Source organism: Onthophagus taurus, chromosome 2, assembly GCF_036711975.1.
Source record: "Onthophagus taurus isolate NC chromosome 2, IU_Otau_3.0, whole genome shotgun sequence".
NCBI classification, from domain to species: domain Eukaryota; kingdom Metazoa; phylum Arthropoda; class Insecta; order Coleoptera; family Scarabaeidae; genus Onthophagus; species Onthophagus taurus.
In genome coordinates this window covers 6,369,934-6,393,960 of record NC_091967.1, presented here as the reverse complement: position 1 = coordinate 6,393,960, position 24,027 = coordinate 6,369,934, and the positions used below count along the sequence as shown (strand labels likewise).

General features: G+C 31.7%; 2 protein-coding genes and 1 long non-coding RNA gene across 8 annotated transcripts in view; 2 read left to right on the top strand and 1 right to left on the bottom strand.

Moving 5' to 3' along the window:
* Nucleotides 1–12,302: 12,302 nt before the first annotated feature.
* LOC111427224 (octopamine receptor beta-2R-like) overlaps nucleotides 12,303–24,027 on the bottom strand; it is a 29,492-nt gene continuing 17,767 nt past the window's right edge. Inside the window, exons 3-4 of the mRNA XM_023062242.2 lie at nucleotides 19,613–19,724; nucleotides 12,303–14,140 (exon numbers count right to left, since the gene is read on the bottom strand). Coding sequence (XP_022918010.1) covers nucleotides 13,930–14,140; nucleotides 19,613–19,724 — 323 coding nt within the window. The 3' untranslated portion in view covers nucleotides 12,303–13,929. The remainder of the gene's footprint in view (nucleotides 14,141–19,612; nucleotides 19,725–24,027) is intronic.
* Nucleotides 15,086–16,631, top strand: LOC111427225 (uncharacterized). Its single transcript, XM_023062243.2, has 2 exons — nucleotides 15,086–15,208; nucleotides 15,261–16,631. Exons 1-2 carry the CDS (start codon nucleotides 15,163–15,165, stop codon nucleotides 15,947–15,949), a joined length of 735 nt encoding a protein of 244 aa, XP_022918011.2. The 5' UTR covers nucleotides 15,086–15,162; the 3' UTR covers nucleotides 15,950–16,631.
* The window catches only part of LOC111427226 (uncharacterized), a 34,093-nt gene continuing 33,899 nt past the window's right edge, over nucleotides 23,834–24,027 (top strand). For 4 of the 6 annotated variants that reach the window (XR_002707920.2, XR_002707918.2, XR_011639611.1 and 1 more), the window contains exon 1: nucleotides 23,835–23,972. This is a non-coding gene — a long non-coding RNA (uncharacterized lncRNA). Of the gene's footprint in view, nucleotides 23,973–24,027 lie in introns of all 6 variants that reach the window. The other 2 variants (XR_002707921.2, XR_002707917.2) reach the window with 2 other exon arrangements.

Below are 24,027 nucleotides of genomic sequence, written 5' to 3'. Positions count from 1 at the left end.
AAGGTAAATATTAATTAAAATTGTATACTATGGTGATTATTTATATATTTGTCTTACTAGTTTCGGTTACATTACCGTCTTCAGAGACCTCTACAAAGGTAAGTATAAAAATTATTCATAATTATATTTTTATAGGTTAACAAAAGAGGGACTATTAATTGTAAAAAACACTTACGTTAACTAGTTTCTATAAACATCGGGAAGTGAATGTTTGCTTATCATTATATCTATTCATGCACTAAACTACAACTATCTATCACAAAAACTAATATTAATAAATAAACTCGCCAATTATTATATGTGTGACAAGTTGGGCAAATGAGTTATTTCTAGGTTATGAACAATTGAAAAAATAGGAATCTGTATTTAATTTATAAAATTTGAGATAAAAACAAATCAAATTATACTATTGTTTACATCTACAACAAATCCAAACATCACCCAACTGGAATAAATAATTCTATCTTTTCTTTATATAAACTATAAAATGCATAAATCTTCAAAATGAAACAAAATTTAACATGGGAGGTACATTCGAAGGAAAATTCAAGATTAAGGGGATTTGGGGCATGGGTTCTCATCAATGTAGTAATCGAGTTGCCACCAAACTCGATTCTCTCTTTTGATGAGAAAAGTGCATTATTTTGGGAATGGGTTTTTTAAACAGCAATATAGTGGTGTTTTTTGTGGTAAAATCTGTTCATTTAGTATTTCAATGTTTGCGTTGTCATGTTTAAACTTATTAATTTCGTAGAGTTCTAGTAGTTCCATGTGAAGGCTCTTGTTCATTTGATGTATTATTTTGCTATTTTTCCTTTCATCAAAGTTGTGATTATTAAACATAAGATGTCTTCCAAAATTTGAGCTTTCTCTAGTTTTGTGTTCTTTGATTCTCTGGATAAGGCTTCTACCAGTCTCTCCTATGTATATGGCTCCACAAGTGTCACATTCTAGTTGGTATATACCACTTTTTTGTAAAAAGTCTGTTTTGTCTTTGTTATTAACTATTTTATTCTTGGTGGTGTTGCTAAGAATTTGTTGCAGAAGACTAGATAATGTTCCCAGAAGATGTCACTATTTGCAGGAATCTAGATACTGAATAATACTAAATAAAATATAATTTGAATCATTTCTTTAATCTATATCAACGCCATCTAACGAAATATATTAAACCTATATTATTATTTATAAAACTTATTATTTATTGGCAATTTCTGATTACAATTTAATTTTTTCCTTTATTTTTACTTTATCATTATTTTTATGTAGAGTGAATCCCCCAACAATATAAACAAAGCGGATTATTTGATTACAGAATTTGCGTTCCATTAACAAAAACGTAAATGCAATGGAAATGAGGTTTAATACGAACTAAACGGCTGAGATAAACGGATTTGTTTGAACAAGTTCGTTCCTCGTCGGCTATTATATGAAACAAAAGGGATAATTTTAGACGTCGATGTTCTGTTATGTTATATATTTTTGTTTCAAAACGTTTTGTTATTGAATTTATAAACGCTTGAATATATTATTATTCTATATATTACCTATACACTTCATAAATTTAATCTTCACTATAAGTTTATGTACATTGCGGAATCAAATTAGTTGATACAATAAATAATTCAAAACTTTACGTCTGAAGAGTATCTTGAGTTTCTACACGTGATATCCATGTTTGAATGAGGTAAGTGTAATTCCGCCAATTTTACGCTATGAGCAGATATAATAAGCTCCTTAAGTTTTATTTATTTTATTATAGCTGGGTCCGAAACGGCGAGTTATTTTTGCTACGTCAGCTATTCGCTTTATGATCCGCATTGAAATATCCATTAAGGTAATTGAGTTATTGATTATACATTTTTAGTGCAAATATATAAAAATTAACAACGGTCATTGTAAAACTTTGTACATAAATAAGTATAGGAAGAGGTAGTTGTGATAAAAGTGTGTTCTTCAACTCGTAAGAATAGTAATTTTCTGGAGTGGGTCATATTTTACCGAACACTTGAGATATAAAACAGAAATGATGCGTCAACGCTACATCTCAAGTAATAAAGATTTTTTTTACTCCGTTTCTTTATTTCTGTAATCACGAAATTCACTAAAGGTGATTAAATTTCAAGTAGAAATTATTTCAATCAAATGAGAAAAAATTAATTTATCTACAGAATCAACTATAGAAAATTGAAGTGAAATTCAATTTCATTAAGTTTTCTTTTAAATTAAAAATTAATAGAAATTTCATACCAGTTTCCTGCATTTAATTTAATGAGATGCTGTATTTCATAAATTAGATTAAAATATTTCTTTATATCTCATTTTATTATTATTTTAATTTTTCATTTAATTCCATTTTAAATTTAATTATTCCGTATAACGATTGTTAGAAGAACATAATAAATTGCGACGTTTGAGGTAGACCAAGAGTAGCTGGGCACTTAGAACCAGGGTCTTGTGGAAAAAATCAATACCAAACTTTTCTCCACAAATAAGACAAAGATCTTTGTGGCAGTTGAAGGTTGAAAATATAAATATAAGATCAATAATGGAAAGAAAAAAAGAACTAAGTAGATTTTTTTAAATAAGGATTGATGATTCTCCTTATACCCTTATATTTATTTTTAGTATATATACGAAAGGAAACATTACAAGCTTTCCAATGCCATTTATGATCAAAATAGGTTGACCCCAACACTATTACTTTGAAGTTGGCGTCAAAAGAAAATGATACAGAAAATATATTATGTATTTTTTATTAAATATTTATGTATTTACACATGAATGGTATGTATGGATTGTGCCGTGCAAAGTTTACTTTCGGGGATAAACGCCAGGAGAAAATTCAATATGAAAGTTTTACCGGTACCTACACAACTGGTAGATAATGCATTAAAACTTTGAGTTTCGACAACAGATGTTGAAACTTTTGGCGTAGCAGTTTTACTGGTTCTATGTTCGTTCATGGTCAAACTCCAATGTTTCAACTTTCATACGGATGATATGGATTTAGGACACAATAGGCGGAAACAATGGCAAAATACGAGTATTCTTAACAGATAACAGATGAAATTGCAATATGAATTTACGAACACTAACACGCTTCAATAAAATTTTATTCAGTAAATCAATAACTCCTTCCGGTTTATTTCTAACAAACTTCCGACTCGATCGTTTTTCATGTTGGAAATTTAATAATAGTGTAGCTCTTCTAAATGAAGTACGCCCACTTGTTATTGCGTGTTGTGTAGGAGACAGGGATTTATTAAAATTCCAAAGCGGTGTAATAACAACTCCAGGTTTAAACACTAAAGCTATAAGATAAAATTGTATTGTCTGCTAAGTTTTATTGTCCAACTTTTTCTATCTTCTTCCATTCAAATTACGTTTTAATTGGTAACAAATGATGCTTTGGGTTGATCTTAGTTCTTAATTAGTCCCCGTTTAAACGATTTTTATTTATACAGACCGTTTGAATGAGACGATACTTCATAAACTTGTAATTAAAGAAATTGTTACAGACTTAAATTAATAAAAAAAAATATATTTTACAGAAATGGATATTATCGAATCTTCTGAAACAGAAATTGTAGTTAACTGGTTCGCTTTTCAAGCAGAAATGTTCGCATCGCATTCCCGTCATAAATCAAAGCTCAAAGCGGTAATTTGTGACCTCCACTTTCATCTTTCGCTTTGTATACCAATTTCCGAAAAGCTCTTCCAAATTGTATGAACGATCGTCAATTTAACAGTATTTTCGATAATGCTATTTCACTCTCGCTTTTTTATACCTTACAACGAAAAAATTTTTCTATGTATTATTAATAATCTGTATTTCATAAATAGAACTGCATTGTTTATCGTTCGGCAAATTGTAACGCTATGCTTGATGTTGAAATCTACTTCTATAATTAGCTCTGCGACTTCATTACAAGTACATGGATTAACTCATAATGATGTGGTTTGGTTTTAGATAAATAAATATGAGACGTAGCAATATGAGTTAATTAATTTTAAGCTCGGTTAAATTTTGGGCTCAGAACGTATGATTTTAAGGACTTCGCTTCAATATGCGTAGATAAATTTTGGATTGATATGGTAATAAAAGTAACGCCTTGGCTGCAAGCGGCCACTTAATCTAACTAAAACTTATTGGAATGCCCATACCTTGGCATGATCTCTTCTACTCTAACATAAAGTCTACATAAAGATTAAACATAATTAGTGACAAGTTGTACTCCTCTTTGCTAGGGGTATATTGCATCTGACAACTTATTTTCGTGTTAAATATAGGCGATACTTTATTTTATTTATTTTATTCGATTACTTTTTTATATATCTTTCAAAACACTTTACATAATAAATTTTGTGTAACGGTCGAATTAATTTAACCGAGTTTAATTCAATCGAAATTTCGGATATTATCACTGTTACACGTTTCAATACTAATTTCATGCAAAACAGTAGATCGACGAGATTAAAATATATCGAATTGTTTGCATCCGATCCACTATTGGATCCGATTAATTTCAACGAAAATAATCAACCACGGTGTTAGGTATCCAGGGGTATTTTTCCTCGGTAATGACCGTTCTATTAATAAAATTTAATCCGGTCGAGTTTTCAGAGGTTTTGTTTTAACCCAGACGCTACCTATCGATTCATCAATATTTAATACCTCGTGTTTCGCGTAGGGTCACGAATCTAAAATTTAATATGCTAACACAGTCGGCATTAAACATATTATTCAATACTTGCAATGCACTGATTATAGAGAACGGTTTCCATTAACAATAATTAATCGAAAATAAATGGTTGAATACATTTCATTTCATTGTGGTATCAAATTAATGGAATAGCAATCGAGAGTTATGGGTTAACTCAATAAATGAAAACTGAAGGACTCTATTGCTTTGCATTATAAAGGAATTTACCTAGAAATTGAGTAAATGTACACAACGCAAAGTTATTTTCCAAACAAAGCCGCGTATACCTCCTAATCAAACAAGCTAACACAAATAACGTACCGAAACAGAAATTTTTCTGTTCCACCTAAATTCACTCATATACCAGAGCGTTAACATCGACTAATATTAATATGATCAATGTTAATTTTCATTTAGGTGAAGGTTTTCATGGCTAAACTGTAGTGGCTTAAATGAAGTGCATACTACAATGGATAACGTTCTGCGCTTGTTATAATAATTACATTGTGCCTCATGGTTCAATAGAAGTGCTATTCAAAATTATGAAGCATTATACATGAAGTTGCGACTAGTTACGAGCATGGCTTTTCGTTAATTAAAGCAATAGCATTGAATAATTTACTTAATTTGCATTGTGCGTTAAGACTAAAACTGAACATATTTCGCATGAAGTGTTAATACAGGGTGGTCCATTTAACGTGAGAATTTAGTTTTACCTGTTACATTTTAAAACAATTCAAGTCTCTGAAAGCGATATTTTGAAAATGCCGACATAAGCAGTTCCACGAACTCTTGTTTTTTATGCGCTATTCTATTATCAAAATTGACAAAGGCGGAAAAATGTTGGAACCTTTTAGACCTCTTTCCAAAGCTATTTTTTTGTTGAACATTCTTAAATAGTATTCTAAGAATTAAGAGCCTTGTATATCGTAAGTCGTCATCGCCGTGCACTTAAGAACATCTTCTCTAAGTTAAGTATAGATTGAGTATAGGCAATTTCTTGGCTGAAATTAACGGACTTGAAAACATTTCTATTCAGCATTGTTGTTTTCCTGTGATTTTACGAACACTCTGTATTAGAACATTTTTGATCATACTTATTATGGAAGTCCTAGGAAGCGTGTGGTTTAAGGGTGAAGATACTTGAAGAATAAATCTAACAAAAATATATTAGTTAATTCAGGGAAGTGTCGAAAGGAGGAGAGACTGAATTTGAATTGTAGGAAGTGTGAGGAAACAGACTCGATTAATAATTTAGATTTTTCCGGCGTTGACACATTTTAGAAAAATACGTAAATGCATTTTTAGCATTCAAGCCAAAAAAATATAGATTGTGAAATACAAAGGCAAAAAGGAAATGTCATGTAAAAAGGAGAAACGTGTAATTTACCGAGAAAAGTTTCGGTCGCTTAACAAAACTCATACATTTTAATTGAAAACTGCTTTTGATCTCATTCCGGTTCGAAACCTTTGGCACTTATCGAATATTCATTTATGTAAATATCCAACCTCCCCAGGTTCTTGATAATTTCTACTACAGTCTCATAGGGATAACTCTATAAATTATAGCAAAAAATATTATTTGAGTGTCTATCCGGGAAGTTATAAATTTTTAAGGCCCAAAACCTATAACAATACCACAAAATCCTGATAACAATCTCTTGGTTCCTTTCACGAAACTTTACAAAAGTAAAAGTGCCATCAATCATTTTGGACCCTCCTCGTACGGTATCCTACCGGAATCCTACCGATGCCGTCGCTAACCCACAGATAAATTTAGAAGCTCACTGAAACAACATTTATTAAAAAATACCTTTCCACCACAAAAGGTTCAATTTCGATGGTCGAAAATTTGAAAAACACGCAATTTTTTAACGAAATAGTCATTTATACTTAAAGTAGGTAGGTAAATAATTTAAAGTTTGATTTTATACTTTTATACTGGTTTTTAATTAATATAGAATTTAAGTCAAACTTTCGGTCAAGGGCCGAAACTAGTTAGCACAAAATCAAACTTTAAATTATTTACCTACTTCAAAATTGACAACTGGTAGAATGGATTTCAATTATAATTATTTATACTTAAATTCACAGTAAATCAACATTTATATTTTTGTAACAAAAAAACTTAGGTATTTCCTGACTCTTTCGATTGAAACGTCGCGCGTATCATGACTGGACATTAAAATTGCAATTTACCTTCCCGCATTCGTTATTATTCATCTGTTTACTCCAAATAGAATCTTTTGAGATCATAAATATGTATCATTGAAAGCAATTCCATGTAGTCTAACGAGAGCCGGAAAATCGAAAAGAGTAATACTGGTAAACGATATTGCAACGAAAAGGGCCTGAACCAATTTTAATTTTAAATTTTAAGAGCATCTTGTTACAAGGTAGGAAGGCTGTTTTAGTACAAGCACTTTGATGTAAACACAATTAAGGTGCGTTCTACTTTTTCCTTTTAACTAACATCCATGTGAAACATGGGCCATCGAAATTCAATTATAACACGAAACTCCAGGTAATACGATTTTACTATCGAGGTTATAAGGTAAACATCAATTAATACTTCGAACGTTCCGAGTACTATAATAATTGCTAATATTTGCATTCACGTTCATAAGGCCGCCGGGGTTCTACTTCGCAAACTCAATTTTTTTGTTATATTTAACAAAAAATTCTTAATAGTTCACTTTCATTTGTGTTTTTAGTGTCACAAACCAAAAGTTAAATTGAATATGATCAATATTTTAATAATTTAATTTGTCAAAATGTTTTTGTAAAGATTATATCGAAAAAAAAATCATAGAGTGATTTAAGTAATTTGTAAGAAATGTTGTAAAATGTAAATATAGGTTGAACTTTGTATAAAACGTTTCTTTTTTCAGCATCTCGAACCGATAAAAGCGATTTGCATGCTTCAATAACGCTGCGAAGCAAGTAGGGCAACCTAACAAAGCAATACGTATAGATTGGACAGCAAAAGTCCTCTTTTAAGAGTATCCTTTACAATGTGAACAAATTACAAAAAAAAGTTATAAAAAGTCTTATACTTGCATATTTAATGAAGAAGTAATACACGAACGAGGTGAGATTTTAGTCGACTTGTGTAACCACAAAGGCTTTATCAGGTAGGTGTTGTAGATCTTCTTATTAATTAAACCGAGGTCGATTGCGGCAGAGTGAGGCTCAGCGATCAATTTAAAACTGGTTATTATACTGGCTTTGGCTTTATTGAGTGAAGATCTTTTGAAACTGGTCATCATATTAATGTTAGTAATCAGTGGCAATGATGAAAAACTGGTTCATGGCCACTTCAAGTTGTTCTGAATCATTAGAAAATCGAACAAATATTTGCAAATCAGTTCAAAAGTTTGCAAACTGATTCTATTCGAGGTTGTTAAAAAAGATTGAAGACTACTTGGTAATCATATTGACCACTTGTCTAAATACTTGGAAACCGGTGCACAACTGTAAAATGATTGACTACACGTAAAGTTGTTCAAACCCGTTGAAAGTTGATTGGTAATCATTGGAAACTTGCCTAAATAATTAAGAATTGGTTCAGAGTTATTTGAAATTGTTCAAAATGATTGAAAATTAGTTGGTCATTATTGAAAATTTGTCTAAATGTTCAAGAACTGGTTCGTACCTCTTTCAAATTGTTCAGAATGATTGAATACTGATACTAAAACTATTCAAAATAACTTTATGGCATTGCAAAAGTATTCAAAGCCATTAAAACTTCTCTAAATCATTTCGAATTAGTTTATAGTTACAAAGTAATAATAAAACTTTTTTTGCACTCTTATTATTTATACAAGAAGTCTTTCATTCTCAAAGAAAATTAAGAAAAAAATCAGAACTCTTCTCTTTAAGTGAGAACCAACATTTCAATAAAATCGACATTTTCTTTAATATCTTGTATGCTATGCACGGTTGTTTTGTATTCTTATCCCTCATAGAAAGCGTCGAAATATCTTGCTGAAATTATTCACATTTCACAGGTGTGCTTTCAATTTCCATATTGTGTTTCCTCAAAATGGATCTTTAATATTCCACCAATACAATTTTGCATAGAATATATCGGAAACTTCACTCATCGTGTTTATTGAAATATTTTCAATTATCTAGAAATCTACAAACTATTTCCACCTCAAATTAATATCAAAATTTAGAGGTGCCTCTACACCAATGTTGCGCACTTGAATGTAAAGCAGAAATCGTGTCACTCGGTACTCCCTTGAAGCCATAGTCTACAAGTAGCTACAAGGGAATTGAACGTGTTCTGACTAAACACGTATCGGACGTACGTGACAGTGCAATTGACAGCTTGCAAGTCGTGTATAAATAATTCACACCGAGAAACGTGTAATTACAAATGAAATTGCACGATTTAGTTTATAATTTTGATTTTTTTTATTTATATTAGTTAAAAAGTGGTAATATGTTCTGTTGTACCTACATGCAACATTGACCCGTAAACGGATCTCATTTTAATAACACCTGCGCTCTTCAAAGGGGCCAACAAAATTAAAATAAACTGAAACCTAAATATAAAGCAAGCGCTATATGGAGTGGTGCTAGAATCCCTCTGATGTCAGTTGAAGCTCTGAACTTCTTCAACTGAGATTGTAGTTTTCCACACTAATTAATGTGGGGGTTTTCAAACGGCAAAAAACAATACCAATTTGCAGTTGTACAGATCTACGAAATGGAATCCGAAATGAACTCGTGTACTAATAGCGTAAAAAATGCGATTTTTAATTAACGTTGGATGAATAATCGAGGATGTTCATTTACATCAATTTTATTTTCTAATATAACCCTTAAACCTGATCCTTTTATTGCTACAAAGAGGGGTTTGTTAGGGTTTCCTTTTTGTTACCTAGGATTAGCGTAAATTTTCATTAGACCGAAAAGAACGAGTAACCTGAAAATCCAGATTACTTAATATGTCTTAAATGGTAATTCGTAAAAATTAATAAAAAAGCGATCTCATTCATTCATTCAAAGTACAAGATTTATTACACGATTTCAATTCTATTTGTATTCCATTCTATTTTGCATACAATATACTACCTAGGGGATGTTCGATAATGTCAACAGTGGGTTAACCCGCTTTCCCAAGTGCACGACTATCCAATCGAAATTTGTCCTCGCCTGTGATACAAATTCACACTACTAAAGAGACCCGGCAACACGAGCACAATTTGCGACAAACCGTACATCGTAACTAAAATCTAATATCATAGTTACTAAATAAGAGGCGTTGAAAACATATACTTTCTACGAAATCGTTAGTCAGCTTTACAAATTGCTGACGGCTTCCGCGAACCCCAAATTTCCCCAAACGCAAAGTTGGCATTCACAACTTCGCAAAATCAATGCATGAGTAACCACGTGAGTTCAATTAGTGTGGGCACGTTATCTAGAAACGGCTGAAAGTCCAGAACAAAGCCATATGGCGTGGCAGATGACATTCGACCCCTTTTGTTTAATACGATGCTTCATACTTAACCGGTTTAACAATACGTTAATTCACCACTTCTTCATTCATTTAGAAATGAAGTATTTTGCGGCTTCACAATGAATTGCACAAATATAATGAAGAAACAAAGGAGATAAATATTAAATTCATATGAAATAAAAGAAAGAATCTCTGCATTTGACATAGTTATTCCCCTGAACCTTTTTGCCACTCTCGTCCTATACAGTGGACATATTGTCGTTAATCTTCATTTGTGTATATATCCCACTCCGTTCCAAACTTTATTTATAAACATAGACTTCCTTTTCTGCGCTTGCGACTTGCTATATTAACTGATATAACTCTGGCATACATATTGGCCTACATATTGTAGGTGATAGTTTGAAATCTTTATATTATGAAAAAATCCTAATGGTATGTAGTGATTTGGTGTCTTCTTCAGTTATGGTATACTTTACTGTATTTGATGAATAATGTATGAAATTGATTGGGGCAGGATGTTAGTACGAGTGGAATACCAATTTTCCGGTCAACTACAACCACCGGCGTGGATGTGTATTATTCACCGCCCCGTTTTACGATCAATAAGGACGAAGTACGATTTCCTTCGTTATCATACGTGCTGGTATGATCCTTTCGGAAGGGATCGTAATTTATGAATAGAAATTTCGTCCGTTTTGGGTAATCCGATACGCACGTAAACTTACAAACGTCTTATTTTAACAAGATATCCGGGTAAATTATTTTAATATTTAAAATTGTTAAACAACCTGTTTGGAAAACGAATGCTTCGACATAAAATACGGTGTGTACGAAGCATAAATCCGGCTACATTTTATTCCGTGTCGTATTATACTATAATCCGCTCACTTCTGCACAAAATCGAGTCACTCGTGCGAAATTAAACGTCTGAGAGAATTCAAGCGGTTCTCCACGCGACCTTACCCTTCATAAAATATTTCACTCCAAGACCCATTTTAAAACTCCTACCCGGATATTTCATAAAATTAGATACCATTATATTTTGCATTTCTATTTCTTCCTTTATTACTAGTTACATTTATTTTAAGGAAACATCTTAATTATTAATATAGTGGTAATTGTTAAAATTGGATACTGACTATTTAAATTATGTAAGAATTCTTAAATCCATTGTTCACCTTCTTGTCAGATTACTCATATCATAGCTATAACATTGACAACCATGAAAGCCTATAAGCCTATGATGAATCATCAAAATCATCATTAAATTAATTTTGGACCTCAACTACCTTTAAAATATTGGGTACTGAATTTCACATAAATTTCACAAATTCGCTGCTCTAAACATTCTCTTAATAGTACTTCGCATTCAGCATTGAATAGTTAACACCAATGATATGGAAAAAATTGAGGTGAGTTTGGTAGTTCTTAATGAAGTAGTGGGGAAGTAAGTCACTTGCCTGATATGACCTGTATATCCATTTAGCTTAAGAAGCTTACAGCATTGAGTGGGTAAACAACGATACTACATATACTACATTTTTGTATATTGCCTTTTAAATGAAATTCACTGTATAATAATGTTTCTACTTGTAACATAACATTTTATTTAAAAGGTATACTGTAAACTAAACAAAACTAAACGCTACATCCAAGAGAACAAATTAATAAACTCGTACTTTTATTTACCTTTGCATACAGTTAACAATATCGAATGAATGTATACGTTTAAATATTATCGTTTAAAACAGCTAGTTAACAAAAGATGGTGGTGGTGCGAAATTAAAATTTGAAATTGCGTAGAGTGAGTCAGAAATCTTTAAGCAACAATAATTATTGTTCAATAGATTCAGTTTGCCACATGAACATAGATGTCGAATATACAAGAAAAATAGATTTCTGTAATATCGTATTTAGATAACTGTAATTTCTTGGTAGATTTAGAAATCGCTTCATAATCATTCTTTACTTTAAGGGTTATTGATTTTTTTTTAAAAGGTTTAGATGCGCGATCATAGATGTCGGATATATCTCTATTAAAAAAGCTGAGCTTAAATTTTAAATTTTCTCACATACATATATTAACTGGATGGGATAAAATATAAATAGAAAAAATTACAAACAGTTTAACAATCAGTTTATTTTCCATTATATCGTTTGAGTATAGCTTTTTATTTATTACATATAACATTTAATTTATACATTTCTTAGTCAGACATCCGGTTTACATGACACAATCATATTATTTTTTTATACAAAATAGGCCTACTCGATTGTCTGTTTATACAACATACGTATAACAATACACGTACATTTTAATATCATTTAAATATCTTTGTAGAGCTTGTTTAAAAAAAAACGTGCAGAGTCAGCGATGTATTTTGCAACGTAGGATTTTTTTTAGTTCCGTGGTAAACTTGAGCATCAAGTGGGGAAGACCGAAAATAATATTTTGTACAACCGTTTTGTTATTTTCATCGTCTTTCTTACAGAAAATATTTTTTTATACATTATACATGTTATTTTAGTCGATTAGCTTAACCTAGATATGTAACTTGCACCATATTAGAAACATTTTATTGCTACTTTTATTTACATGCGATTTTATTTACTATTCATTTCAGATATCACCACGCAGATTTAGAAAAGAACTTAACAATTAGCTAATTCTGTTTATAAAGTAAATTTTTAATTTTTATTTGCGTATACATGCGTTTTAAGTCTGGAAATGTACACTTTCCTTTTATTATTTTATGATCTTACATTCCATCTTATCTTATACCCAATCGTTTTTAGCGCAATATCACAGAAATATGCAGATTAATGTTTTTAGGAATGTTTGGGATAATGAGATTTAGCATCTAACGTAAGTTAGTTAACTGATTAGCTCGCTAAAGTCTTGCTTTATTGCTATTAGTATGATTAAAAAATAAGTTGGACGCTGTAGCTTTTATATTACCATTCTATATTTATTAAATTATTTACAGTGGGGACAAAAAAATAAGGAAGCCATAGCAACGGAACTTAATTGATCGATATCGGTGGATGTAGCGTTTTTAAAGTAGTTTGTGGATAAATACCACCTAATATTTTCTGGTAAGTACATAATTTTAAATAGGTTATTAATGAACGTTTGCAAGGAAGAAATATCGATTGCTTCGAAATTGCTTTAAAATGGATTGAGAACCACTGTTCCAAATATGTAGATAGTTTGTTAAAAAGATTTTATAAATTATTACGCAACTAAACCAATTTAATGAACCAATTAAAAATGTTTCTAAATAATTGCTTCATTAAAAAAATGTTAAATTGGATAGTAATTTGAGATCCGTTGTCATGTACACCCTTGTACTATTATTTAAAACTAAGCTAGGTGGAATATCTATTTATATCACAAGCAGCGAATCGATCTTATAAAAAAAAAATCAACACCTTTTATATAGATATCTTATTAAGATTTCTACACCGATTCATTGCAAGAAATATAGCAATGTTTTTATTCGCTAGAGAAAGAACAAGAAATATTTATATCATTGATAATAAATCCATCAACCGTTTTTATTAAATACTACAATTCGTTTATAATTTGTGTATCAATTTGAGCTGGATGAAAATAATTTTCTCAATGAAAATTAATTTTAATAACTTATAATACACGTTTTTTTACAACCTTTCGTCTTTAAGGCGTTCCGGAGATTCATCTATTATAGGAGCGGTAATTTTTGTGGTGGGAAGGTCGTCCTTTTGCTAGAGAAATCTGGCTGGATTCTTCCAACATCCAAAACAGCATGGTAGGACGCAAAGTAACGTATCCTTAAAAGCCTCCCTAAAATCTCGATTGAAGTAAGCGTATATGAGGGGGTTAAGGGCGGAGTTGAAGTAACCGATCCAGAAAAGCATGGCGACGACGACGCCCGGCGTCGAGCAATCTCCGCCGCATAAAGTCGATATTACGTACCTGTAACAAATAAAGACCGGTTACTACCTGAGTATGCAAATGCTCTGTTATCGCTGTTTATGGCAATCCGATAATTTTACGACGTGCCGCGAGCTTTGCCAATAACCAACCTGTTCAGGGCACCTAAACGAACAACAACAGGCAAATGTGGCCGTTCATTGATAATAAACTCTGTTTATAACGGGAAGGGGTCTTTACTCTACATCAAAGGAGACGAGTTTAGTATAATTTCCGATTTATAAGACGATCTACTAACTTTCCTGTTATTTGCCTATTAGGTCGTAGTTTGGTGTAACTTTAATCGATTATCAAAGTTTACACCAACTTTAATGTCATATATCTTTCTTTCAAACATAATGTAATCAATTTGATAAATCGATTTATAAATTTAGTTCAATGAATAACTCAAAGGTTTCTTGTTAACCTGTCAATTATGAGTAATGCTTTGATGATTATGATCAATTTATACATATTATTTTAAAAAACTTTTTAAACATCAAATTCGTCTTGTTATCACCGTTAAAGCTGTTTTATGATCTCTTCGCGGTTAAACTTTAATTCGTATCTTTTATGACAGCTGTAATCCTACATTTCTGTAAGTTAAAACATCAAAATCTCGTTCTCTAAGGATCTCCCTAAAGATTGCTTTTTTGTTTTAAAACAATTAAGAGTTTAACAAGAGAAAATAATTTTGTTAACATTCGGGTTTAGCCGTTCGTCTGAATACTTACTTTACGTATGATACTTTCTAGTTCTAGGTCTAGTGTTAGTTCTACTTTTCGTTTAATAAAAATATAGCAAAATCTAATGTTGAATAACAATTAAAACTAGAACTAGAAACATTAGGGTTGGCATTTCTCACATGACAATTAAACCCTGCTATAAAGTATGCTATGATTATAAATATAGTTAATTTAATCAAAATCAATCACTTTGACATTTTACTAACATTACACATAATTTGTTGTCATTCGTTGTTTTATCTATTTATTACAGCTACTTCTAACCACTACGGCCTTAATATGGATAAACTAGGATGTATCGATAATATTGGTGTTGATGATCCTGGTAAGTTAAACAATAACCAAAATAAAAATCATACATAAAGTTACCATTCAAGGTGTAAGTACAGAATTACCTGCAATTAATATATCAAATAAAGTTGTTCAAATACCCACAACTTCATCTTCACAAACTAATGATTTTTGTATAACCGAAGATTACGATCCTTCAGATTACATAACTGATGATGAAAAAATCGAAAATAACGGAGTTGTGATAAATAGTTACTTGGAGGATTTTCTTCAAAGAGAAGATGAATTAAGAAGGTTGATGAGTTTGAATAATTTTAATCAAATTATGAAGAATGAAGTGCAATCTGATGAAAAAGGAGAGACGAACGTTTTGAGTAACGAAGATGTGGCGATTTTAAGCGATTTGGAAACAAAGCTGTATGATATCCAAAAGCGTTATAACGATCTATTGAATATAAACTCCGCCGAGTCAGAATCTGAGGAAAATGAAGAGGAAGATAAGGTTGAGGAGGATATGTTAGAGTTTGAAGAAGCTCGTAAAAAGCTTCGAGATATCGATAAATGTTTAGAAAATATCAATAACGAAAAGTTAAATGAAAAACCTGAAAAATATTTAAAATCTTTTCCAACAGAGGACACAAAATTCATTGAGAAAGAATACCTTAACAGCTTAAACGAAATGACGAAACAACTGGACAGTTTAACATGTGATGAATTAGAAGTATTTTTAGATGAGGGGTTATTGGCGTGCGATAACATTTTGGAGTTGAATTGAAATTGCATTATTCACAAGCCATAATTAAATTTTATAATACAATTTGTTTACACTTTTTTACACAACGATTTTTGAATATATAAAATTTTTATTAATACAATTTGTGGAAATGGTATTTTGCAATTTCAATTTCAATTATAGAAAAAAAAATGAATTTTTTACCGAATTTGTGGCGAATTGTTAAAATGAATGTTATTAAAAAATGTTTAAAAAAATTGTGCTAATAACAATGTTTTTTCTTGACTCGTTCTGGAATTCTAACACAATGGATGTAGTTTACTGGAAATTTGAAACAAGATACGTTAAGTACGGTGAACAATACCGGTACGTTCAACTTCGAGGCTTTTGTTTTGCGTAACAGGGTTGGAGAAAATATAGATTTTAGTTACGTTTTCAACCGAAACGGAAAATAAATTTAGCAAATTTATATTTGGAATGCCAAAATCAGTTATTACATTAGAAATTCGTAATGCAACTTTGGCGCACTTCGCATTACCAAAATCGTTTTCGCTGCAACGATAAATCTTACTTGAACTTGTATAATTCAGCTCGCCAGGGCAATACGTGAGGAACGAGTTGCATCTACGAATTTATGATGTATGAATATGTAGTATAACCACGCTAAGAGGAAAGTTGATGTAGACAGCTAAGAATGTTAGCTTTGGCAGCATGTAAACTATGCATAGCTGAAATATATTAAGTTTAATGTAGGAAATAAAATCATAAAGTTAACGTATAATCTCAAAGTGTTTAATATCTATCTAACCGCTACCAATTTATTGATATTAATAGGATGAATTTGTTGAAAACACGTTTTCCAAGGTCTAACGGTTTCCGAGAAAAATACAAACACGTAATGCGGTGTCGATTATTAAATTGTACTGTAGATACTGTAGACTATTTTCAAAGGAATCATGGAACAAAGCCGTTTGCGGTGCTTTGTTATCGCCCAACTTGTCAATGTGTCACTAGCAGTTTAATGAATATAATCATTAATTTATTTATTAATTGAAAGCTTCGAATACTCAGAATTTAGCTTATTAAATAAATATCCTGGAAAATATGGTACTTTCTCACCAATTATGATTATTCATAATCATTTAAAATAAGCATTTGTTGAATTCTACTTGAGGCAAAACTTTGTTAACAATCAATTTTCCTATAACCTAGATCAAGTACGTTTCATGTTCAGAAACTATGTCATACAAGAGTTCACGACTGATTAAACTTTAATTTAATTGCCTGGATTACAGAACAGCGACTAATAAGGATTATTATACGGCAATATACGCACTATCTATAGATTCATATCTATATAATAAAGTTTATTATTAAACTTATTTATACAAACGCTGAAATACGACGATATCTGCGGGGATTATTAGTGTGGTAAGGTGCGGTCTTGTTGAAATTGGGTTGGATCCTAGAGGTAGTAAAAATTTGATTCTATCGAGTTTTTAACTTTTCTGGCGGTCGAAACGATGGTTTCCCTTAACCATTGTGATACGATTAAAAGCGTTCCAGTTCGGCTAAAACTTTTCCGGGGATATCGGATTAAAGTTTAGTTTACCGCAGTCGAAAATTCCATCTGCTCTTTTACTCCGGACGAGACTGTTCTATGTATTATTCGTACAAAGTCGTTCAATGATAATTCAATCTGTTCGTTCACAAAATTACTAACATTTTTTATGTCGATTTTTAACGGAGAGATGCTACACGACGGGTGGCCACTTCAAATCTAAAAGGTAAGAAACAAGAGCTAAGAATTAGAACAGTTTAGGAGTATGGAATCAACTTATTTTAAAATCTTGGGGCAGGGAGGAGTGGCTTGCATGATCAAAAAGGAATTTGCACATCCATTCAGGAACTAGACTGGTGTATCAGAAAGGTTCACCCTCATCTTCTCCAGCTCTCAGATTCAACTCCTCTCTTGATATATATTCCGAAGTCTCAACCCCAAGACTCACCTTCAATATCTATTCTGCATTTCCTTCACCATCTACACAAATCCTTTCTAAATAATCTTTCCCCCCAGTTCCATATCTGCCTCAAATTGATTTTCAAGACGGGGAGATCAAAAAATTATTATCCCTCTAAAAACATTCTCTTTATTATGTAATTAGCTGAAACCCATACGCAAACTATTTTGTCACGAATTACAGATGAATTAAACGCTAAACACAAATTCTCCCATAATCTGGGTGGAAAATAGGAACACTTGTATTTCCCTATGACAATAATTTCTTTCCAGAAAATCGAAATTCATTAGTATTTGAAAGATTTTACGGTGAATAATCAATTTCAAAGGATGGTGTAAATATTTTCGGAGAATTCCTCTTTTAGACTTCAGAGAATAAGTGATGTTTTTTTCATACTTCCTGGAAACTCTGTCCTGCTTTTTATAATGATAAAAATAATTAATCATAAAAAATAAAATTTTAAAGCTGAGCTCAATATGTTTTTACTTATTTACTACATCTAAAATTTCATGTTTACAAATATAACATAATTTAAGTTTTAAAGTACCTGCCATGAGTGACACAAATTACTTAACGCTATCGCGTAGTGACCAAACATGTAAACTCTAAATACACATTAGCTAAGATACTTTGCTTGTTTGTTCTATAGGAACTAATTACTTATGTAGATTCCTGCGCTGTGCTTACCGACCAAGGAAGCCACGCCGCGAAAGCCAGATGAAATTTTAATCAACGTAATCTATTCACTTAGTGCAGTAGCGAGAACTTAATAATTTTAAGATCTCGTGTTTACGAGGATCAGAGAGGATTTTGAAAGCTAAACACCGATATATGTAATCTCAACAGTAACAAAATGGATTAAACGTACTTAAATATTGAACGCTCTTAAGAAATTTTAATTAAATAAAAATTTATGTTTACTATAAAACTGCATTTGTATGAAATATTAAATTCACTATTTTAATTAAAACATCAAAAAAAAATTGGTTTATTCATATTAATATTTACATGAACCTGTCCATCGTTTCCGGGTAATTTCAATTATCCTACGCTGGTCATGAATACAACACTAATTTGAATCCTACTAAAACTGGTTGCAATGAGGGTTTGGGTGTATGCAATCTCTGGGAAACGTGACGTGAGCATTTATACGCCAAACCTCATATACACCGTTAGTTAGAAATCGATAGCTCTATTATTTTGAACGCATACATGTGTATCGGAATAATCATAACGTATTAAACAGTCTTTTGATAGGTGTTAACTAAAGAGACGCATTCCCCATAATAATCCAAAAACAGTCTATAACAGCGATTTAATACAGTATTTTGTGTTAGTTCCTATTTTAGAAGACGTTACGTCACAAATGGACAAAACACTAGAGAATTTTCTATTTTTACTCCAACGCGCTTCGTTGGTTTTCCACTAGAAATCTTTTGTACTGAAACAGTTCCTTAATTTTACGGCCATTTCACCCATAAACAACGCCAACGGTAAAGGTCAAGCTTTCCGTTTGAAATTTGAACCAATTCGAATCATGACGGAAAGCAAGATCATTATACGCACTTCAATTCGTAACGTGATATCGTCCCGTGTAATTCAAGTACATGCCTTTGAAAGTTATAATTTGAAACTGGATTAAACTTACTTACTAGTTTAACTTGCCCAAATGGCGCTCACTTACCATAGAAAAAATGGTAACCAGCACAACATGAAAGCTCCCATTATTATACCCAAAGTTCTGGCGGCTTTGTGTTCAGCTCTCCAACTTTTAGATTGCTGTCTTATTGTTGTACCTGAAAGAAATAAGAAAACTAGGATGTATTTCGCGGCATTATTTTAGGTAATATATATTTAATTTTTAATCTAAATGACATACACTAAATCAATCATTTTTGATAAATTTATCCATATATTGTTGGGCCCAAGTATTACTAAGTCTAATGCGAGTGGTGATTGAAAAGTGGATCACTTAGATGTTGACTTCAATTTAATTATAAGTGTCGATTTCCGACGACGTTAGCTTTATGTACTGAAATACGCAGTCAAATTTAACTCCGATTTAACTGAATTTTCTCATTCCCCGGCGACCAACCATATTCGTAGACCTGATATTTAACTTTTAATTAGAATTAGGAGTAGTCTTTGCTAAAAGGAGTGAATTTCACACTAATTGGGAAAATTCTAAATATTGTTTATGTTATTTAACGTTAATTAAAATAACTTTTGTCTTCAAGGTAAAATATCTCGATAAAGATAAAGGTTTAAGGATAAAGAAGCTTATGGCTGGATAGCAATTGATAGGATTCGATTGTGATTAAATCCATGTTCGTCCATTGATCTATTTGGTGAACTGATCCAATTCAAGGCTAAACTATTCCATCAAACGCAATAATTGGTTTGTTTGCTAATAATGGAAAGAATAACGACGCCCACCATTAAGGTCAAGAAGATGCTGAACCTAGATGCCTACATATTTTTATTGACTACTATCCAACGTAAGAAAGCAGTAAAAACTGGCAGGCTTTGTATGGGTCAGTAACTTAATATGTCTCTCTTTACCACTCCCATCATATCTCTTTACATGATTCATTTCAACTACGTCGTCCATCCCAATCGTTACCACAATTAATAATGAACTGTGTGAATATTCTAAAATTATTAATATTCTAAATAGATTTGTACTTGATTTTGTCTAAGAGCGATTAATAACGTTGTCATTACCCAGTAATATCGAACTATGTCCATAAGGCAAACACTGCCTGTAACGAATTCATTGAACTGGAATCAAAATACCGGTCAGATATGTACAGTTACTGAATTGAATTGCTGGACCAGAATATTATTGGAATAATATGAACTTACTGATAGCTGCTTAAGTAAATTTACATCAGACTTCACATTTCACATAGTGTTGGTGATGACGTGGAAAATTTTACCATTAGTTTAAAATTTATTAACACTTACATTGGCGAAGTGTTACTCTAAAGCGCAACCTCAAACTTTGACAACTGCGCCTGATTAACGTGCAAAGTTGCGGCTCGTCGCGTCGCTTGTAACAACAATAAGTTTCAAGTAAGAGTGCCACCAGTCGAAATTCTGCTTGTTTTGGCAAGAGGAGTTCCCGGGGCGCAAAAGGGGCCTCTCCTATTGATTTTCCCGGCGGGGTTCAACCTGTCGGCCATAGCGTCGATTACGTAGCCAGGGAAAAGTTCACGGAAGTGGCCGAAAGACGTTTTGCCTCAATACTTTACGTTTCGAGCCTCTTCTATCGGCAGTTGGAATAAATCCGAGAATGCTTGGCATCGCAATTCTTTCTGATCTTTGTTGCATTTTATTGAGAATAAATGTCAAGATAAACTTCAATTGAAGTTTGATCTCGTCTCAACGAATTACGTTTTCTTGCATTCTCGTTTATCCTACAAGATATTTATTATTGTTTGATTATTATTTTAAGGCTTTATTCACAATATATCGCAAATATCTATGAAACCACTTTTGTGTTGGATATTGGAAAATAATGTTTGAAGAGGATTTTATGGTTTTACTACATTCGATATTGAAGGGTGCAAAATAAGCAGGCTTAAGTTTGCCAAAGCTTTTACCCATACGTAACACCACTTATCAGATTGTGAGGATATCAAAGTATTTCTACCAAATCTATATAGAATGAAAAGAAAAATTCAATTAGTTTAATATAGCTTTATATATATTATATTTATAAATGTTTTACTACAAATATTTCGAATCTAAATGATTTTCGGAATTATTCAGATTTAAATTAAAATCTGTCTTGTTATGTTCTTGACGTTAAACTTGGTTAAGACTCTTCAAAATTCTTGACATCTTATTAAAATCGCTAACTTTGATGACTTGTAATTGTGTTAAATCATTTATAAGAGATTCTTATTACAGATTAACGATTTATATGACTTTAAAATAATTTTAATTTAAAAAATCTAAGTAGTTCGGTGATATCCAATTCCTGCGGAGGACTTTAATACGAAATCGGAAACTCAATTAAAGCAGACGTCTGGGTATTTTCTTCGCGAAGCAATCAACTGGATCGGACTCGATTGTTCCCTGCGGTAATGTTCATTTATCTTTGTAAAAATCGAGTCTATAAATATGACAGGAACTTAATTTAACAAGAGATGGTATCGTGTACTTTGATTTTATAGTCTGCGGATTTTTACTGAAACGCTTTAGTGTTTTTTCAAACATTGAAATACGTTCGTTCATACGTAACTAGAATTTCTTTTTGTATGAAACAACACAAAACGTATGTCATGCACGAAACTTTACGACTTCATTATATCCTTGCGCGAGTTGACGGGAAGTGTAATTAAAAACTGCCTCGTAGACTAATATTTAACAGCAACGTTGACGTATTAATACTCTCATTACGAATGAAATTAAATTGTACACTTAATTAGAAAAAATCAACTTAACTAATTCTCTTAATATTACTCCCACAAAAACTTATTTTGATAGTGTTTATTCCTAAATAAATATAATAAAATACGATCTAATACTATCTAATAGACGAGAAATCTGTAAATACACAGGCGTCGTGTTAGAGTAATATTTGCCGAGCTATTCTATAGAAGTCAGTGCATACATCAAATTAGGTCGTAATGCACACATATTGACAGGACCCCATTTGTATGTAGGCCGAGAGCTCTCGGAGCCCCGAAACTCAAATGGACCGGTAAATACAGTGCACAAAGGCTCGATTCTGTAAATAACATAGTCCCTCATAGCTCCTTAAGCTCCGTGAAAACGAGATGAATTTTTCATGAGTCGTCACGTTATCCCGTACGTCCTCCGTTTTGACATTTCACTTTTCTTCTTTTCCTGCTTTTTACGCACCCTCCAACCGGTAACGTAATAAACGTCAACTCCAAGAATAATCGTACTTTTAAATGGGAAATCCTTTTCATTTTGAAAGTAAATTCAGTCGCTATTTATCTAGTTATATAGCAACATCGGATCCACGGATCGATTACTAATCCCTATTAAATATGCATCCCCTGGTTCTGATGCAATAATATACAATGGAAGCTGAGATACCATCGTCGATGATCGGGAAATTATTGTAGGTGATTTCATAGTTGCAAAATTTTAAATTGTTTGGATTGCTTGTTATTAAAACAAATATTTGATATTTTAGTTTTGCTTGATTTTGGGTGTTAGTGGAAATATAAATATGTAATGCAACAAGTTTACTGAACTGTATCAACTTATAAATTATCTAGCATGCGATCTACCAATAAAACCTTTATTTATTTCTTCATTTATATGGTAGATAACAATAAAATACAGCACAGCTTTGTCAATATTTTCCAAACAAGTGGATTGGTAATAATGGTCCGTTTGCTTGGCCACTTTGATCTCCCGACCTTAATCCATTGGATTTCTACTTATGGGGTCATATGAAACAAATTGTGTATCAATTGGAAATTAACACTCGAGGACAGTTATTAAACAGAATACAAATGGCTGCTACTGAAATAAGAAATCAACCAAACATTTTAATTCGACTGAAGAACTCTTTAATTCGTCGTTGTGAAGCATGTATTCTAGCAGAAGGAGGCTATTTTGAAAAATATTTGTAATATTTATGTGTACTAAAAAAACTGTTGCAGTAATAATGTTCATTAACATTTTTTTTTTGGTAATTGGATTAGCTATCATATATCAAAGTTTAACTGTATAACTAAACTGCTATAACTGCAGTCATTTATTAAAAAAAAAAATATTTTTATTTTAGTTTTTGAGTTTTCTTATCTCAGTGTTCTTTTTACAAAATAATAATTTAGCGAATTCAGACTCAAAAAGGAAAGTTTAAATTACAGATTTCTACTTTTAAATTCGTTATCTGAGAGAGCGCAACGCCAATAAAGACAGATGTCAAACGTCAAACTATTATGTTTACGTTAAGAAACTACTAAAGATTTAACTCTGTCGATAATAATCGATAGATTCTCAATTAAAATGAAAGTAACAGTGTTATCGCGTAATTTTGATTCTTCAACTGACTCGTAAGTTATCTTCAATTATTGACATCAAAATTAACAGCAAAATTCCCACTCTGTT

Bases quoted from the DNA above. Each gene is read 5' to 3' on its own strand.
- LOC111427225 (XM_023062243.2), top strand. From the start codon at position 15,163: ATGGATAAACTAGGATGTATCGATAATATTGGTGTTGATGATCCTG. The intron at 15,209-15,260 runs GTAAGTTAAACA...TTACCATTCAAG, and splicing joins TATTGGTGTTGATGATCCTG to GTGTAAGTACAGAATTACCT.